Raw genomic sequence first — 4,821 nt, 5'->3', positions numbered from 1 at the left:
CAACCTGCAAAATATCGTCGGAAATGGTAAATCTACGACGTCTTTCTTTGCCTCTTTGGTTCATTTCATAGTCAAATCTCGCGGCGAAACCACCGTTAGCGAAGAAAAGGAGAACACCGAGCGAAGAAAAGGAGAACGAACCAACATGTACAAGATCAAAATCCGAAGAAACAACAGTAGATGACCTCCGAGTCTCCGACCTCTCGCCTATTACGTAAAATACTCACTTTCAATCGCTGATTCTTTGGCTTTCCTACGGTTTCGACAGGAACTGAAGAAAGAAGTGAAGAAGACGAGTGCTGTCTTCCCACTTTCTCCCATCAATATTAAAAATAATTGTTTTTTAAAGTTAAAACTAAAAGTGGTTTGAGTGTCACATTTGTAGCCACACACATTGTCACCTTGATGATATTTTATTTGTTTTATAAAATCTGATTCAACATATTTAATGCTACTGACACAATCCCATTCATTTCTTACTGAAAAAATGGGTTTTTTATAAAACCTTCACGTTGCACATTAAACCCACACCCGTAAAAAGCCACTACACTTAATTTAAATCAACAACCTATCGGCGAAATCTTGGCGAGATTTCGCCGTTTCGCTGGTTTCGGCAACCAGCGAACCAGCGAGATCCACCGAGATTTCGTTCCTTGGAGGAGCCAAGGTACATATTTTCTCCAAAATTTGGCGATATTTTGATGATTTCGGTGGCTTGCGAACCGAAACAGCCACTGAAAGCGAAAATGAAGAGCTAAGGTGTCATTTACAATTTATTTTATTACTTAAAAAGGGGTATTAGACTTGGACCCAAAACGGCATGTCCGATACACGAGCCGTTATCCAAAAACACAAGCGATACAGCTATCCAGAGGACTCACCACGTAAATATATCGGGCCCCAACTTGTCAGATCTCAAAACCAAACGAGCCCCGCTATCAGTGTCGCATGGTCGGACGGTCATTGTCGTTTCCACGTGGCCACCTTTTTTTAATCTTTGCTGTCTATGGAATGGATCTCCACCATTCATCCGCACAAGATTGATCCGTCTAGGTATGAAAAAGGAAAGGTGCCTATCTGACGGTTCAGCCAGTTTTGGAAATATATCAGCGCTCGCCCCACCATAAATAAAGACATCGAGAAAGAATTCTCCCAACCTCCCAATTTTGCTTCATCGTCTCGAAGAGTTAGAGAGAGAGAGAGAGAAACAAAGACAGAGAGAAGACAGAAGAAGAAAGAAAAAAATGTGTGGAGGAGCCATTATTTTCAAGCTCGTCGACGGAAAAAATGGCCGCAAGGTGACTAAAGAAGAAGCCTTATCGGAATTCGAGAGCTTTTCTAATGATCTCGACGTCGAATTTAATGATAACCCCACTCAGCTGCAACCAAACAAAGGTGAGTTAATTGAGTTATTTTTGTCGCTGGAGTTTCCAAATGTGGAATTTGTATGTGATTTTCCTCTTTGGTGAATTGTCTTGAAATGCAGGGAAGAATAAAAACGACGAAAAGACAAAATGGGCAGAAGCAGAATCGTCTGCAGCGAACGGAAAGAATGAGAAAGTTACGAGAGAAGAAAATGTCAGAAAGAACAAATACAGAGGCATCAGAAGGAGGCAATGGGGAAAATGGGCTGCTGAGATTCGCGACCCAATCCAAGGAGCCCGTGTTTGGCTCGGCACATACAATACCCCAGAAGAGGCTGCCATGGCTTACGATAAAGCAGCCAAAAGAATCCGTGGTAACAAAGCAAAGCTCAACTTTCCCGAGAACCAAACACCACCACCGGCCAAAAGACGCTGCCTAGAAAAAGATTCCGGCGAAAAGAGCCTAACCCAGCAAGCGAAGCCGCCAACAGAAGCTAAAGAAGAAGAAGAAGAAGTAGTAGTGAATCAACTGAGCAGGGCTTCATCTGGGCTTACGATCAAGGAGCAGATTTCAAGATTGGAGTCGTTTCTTGAACTGTCTCCGAAGAAGTCATCTGAGCCGGAATTAATGAGTGTCACAGATCAGTGGGAAGGAGCGAGTGAGGATCGGTGGTCGTGGGACGAACTACTCTCCTCAAGTCCTCATTTTTTCTTATAGCGAGTGTCTATGGATCTCTAATCGGTGTCTTTTCTGGGCGTACCTGGAGAGTGAGTGTGTGGTTTGATGGATATACTTAATAATGCTGTTCTGTTCATCCAATTAAGACGTATTTCCATTAATAATCAAATTAAAGCTTTTAAGTAAAGAAGCCACATATATTACATTCACTCGAGTTGTGCGTAAAATGCTAAATGTTACATGGTGTTCTTTGTGGCCCATTGCAGTGTAGATTATGACTTGCTAGTTTTGTTATGTAATGAGTCTCATGATGATAATGACAGTCGAAATGGATTTTTATGCGTGGGGATATGTGTATGGTTCAGCTACTAGTTGAGAATGGTGGGGATTCATGGCCGATCCCGTATCAGCTACAAAAACCTTTATGTCGGGGACCTACATCTAAGGTGTCAACTGGCTATGGATTCTAAATTGGGTTCAATGTTAAGTCAGTTTTGACTCTTTTCATACGGTCCTCCGTTCTTCCATTCATTCATCCACACTCACATGAGTATAAAATCAAGACAAAACCAGGATTCAACAGTTCAAAGTTAAGAATAATCATAAGTGTTGTAAATTTAGAAGGAGAATTTAGTTTGGATTTGGTTCAGATCTATCAGTCCCATAAGTGAAGCTGAACCAGATCTAGACTATAAATCTATTTGAGATCCCATAATTAACCAGGTATTCAACTTGGATCCGGAACTTTTTTTTTCTTTCTTCGGTAAAAGCGAAATTATTCATTTCAGTGAAGCATTGCTCTAAAAATACTGTTCAGCAGAACATGGCCACTTCGGTGAGACACGATACAGTAAGGACCTTCCTTGCTAAAAGATCAGCCCATAAGTTTGATCTCCTTGAAGCATAAAAAGGGTTCAAGCCCAAGAGTCTTGAAGAATTGGTTTGTTTTTTTCTTTCTTTTTTTTTTAGGGGGGGGGATAGAGTAAGAATTGGTTCTTGGTTACCAGCTATTTCATTCAAAAAATGAAAAAGGCAAGGAGGTTTTTAAAAATTTCAAACCGACCATGCCAAAAAGTTTATATAAATGTTTTAAATGGCTCAATTACAAATAAATTAGGTTTGATGGACACGAAAATCCATGAGAAGAGATCCTTTGTTGAGTTGATTGCAAGGGGAAGGGAAGTAAAAACTTTTATTTAAAAAAAAAAAAGAGAGAAAAGAAAAAAAATTAAATTTTGTAATCCTGATTGATTGTGTAAATTACATAAACTTAATATTATATATGTAAGTAATGATACATCTTACATGGAGGATAAAAAAAAATGGGCTAACTATCGCTAAAACTTGGCAATATTTAGCCAGGTTGGTAAGTATAAAAAAAAAAACCGCAACAAGATTTTACCAAAAATCGCCGCACCGATTCTATCAATTTCTCGAGTAAATTTCCTTTTTTTTCTAGAGTTATTCTCTCTTGTTCTTGCATTCTTATTCTATTTTGCTTCGATCTTCGACATTGATATAGCGTGAGCAAAGAACAGAGAATTTTAGAAACTCTGATAAACTAAATATTGTTATTCAAAAGTAAGAATTCCCTTATAAGATAATAATGACATATATATATCCCTAACACACCCTAAAAATATTAGGAAAATAAAATAGAGTTAAAACGATTAAAAAATATAAATTCAAATTTAACTAGGAAACTAAAAATGGCCTGAAAACCCACTTATATAATGGAATTTGGCAATCAAACGACACCTACTATCTTAACCCAAGTGGGGACGCTATAGAGCTTTTTGAGCCATTTATTTTGACATGTTGTGGGTATCATAACTTACCTTGGATCAAAATTTACAACTATTTGAATTTTTACCATAAAACAGGGCATGTGTCAATTAAGAACATTAGTTTAGACAATGTTTTAGGCCAAAATAGCACTTCCATTGCATTGCTTGGTATCAAATTAAGCTAGACACCAATATTCGATCCAAAACGACCTAAAATACCCCTTGAAATTGGGGAGCGAATTCTTATCGACAAAGTATCGATAAAATTCACCATTTCTCAGCTTCACCAAGGGACAAAGCGATAAATTTCGCTGATATTTTGCACCTTGCTTACATATACTCTTTATTTACATATTAAATGAAAGGAAAATAAATGTAAAATAAAGTAAGATTTGATGATCAAATATAAAACGATTTGGAATTAGTCATATAATCTTTCTCCAATTGATGACATCATGATTTTAGCAGATGACACTAGACTCTATGTCATTCACCTTCAGAATAGCTATCAGGTGAATTTATTATAGATTTTGTTTAAAATTGTTGAGTATGGGTAATGCTTCACATTTGTGTTGCTGATGGACACAAGGTCCCGCTCCACGTGGGCGGGAAGGGGGTTCAAGGAGGCCGCTTTGGTGGAGGTGTAAGGGTGTCAATTCGGTACTAAAACCGTTTAACCGTACCAAACCATGCCGTTTAAAATCATACCGTACCGCACTGTTTCAAATTTGGTATGGTATATACCAAAAACCGTTTTCTGAATTCGGTACGGTTTTGGTATGAGGATCTATACCGTTGGTATGTACCGCATACCATACCGCAAAACCGTATACCAAAACTAAATTTTGAACCGAATTTCATAACGTAATTGGGTTATTTGTGTAATTTTCCCTTTCAACTTATAACCCTAACATTTAGCTTTAGCCTTTAGTTCCATGCAATTTAGAGCTTCATTTTGTTTATTGGGCTCCAATTGTCACAAGCTTGGTGG

At 38.2% G+C, this 4,821-nt stretch overlaps 1 protein-coding gene across 1 annotated transcript; it reads left to right on the top strand.

The window, feature by feature from the left end:
* Positions 1 to 1,217: 1,217 nt before the first annotated feature.
* Positions 1,218 to 2,177, top strand: LOC149019613 (ethylene-responsive transcription factor RAP2-3-like). Its single transcript, XM_089151067.1, has 2 exons — positions 1,218 to 1,395; positions 1,487 to 2,177. The coding sequence occupies exons 1-2, from the start codon at positions 1,245 to 1,247 to the stop codon at positions 2,080 to 2,082; spliced, it is 747 nt and encodes a 248-aa protein (XP_089007193.1). The 5' UTR covers positions 1,218 to 1,244; the 3' UTR covers positions 2,083 to 2,177.
* Positions 2,178 to 4,821: the final 2,644 nt, after the last annotated feature.

This window comes from Hakea prostrata, chromosome 4 (genome assembly GCF_041222555.1).
Source record: "Hakea prostrata isolate BN-2017 chromosome 4, UWA_Hpros_2, whole genome shotgun sequence".
Lineage (NCBI taxonomy): Eukaryota > Viridiplantae > Streptophyta > Magnoliopsida > Proteales > Proteaceae > Hakea > Hakea prostrata.
This window is presented reverse-complemented; position numbering and strand designations above follow the sequence as displayed.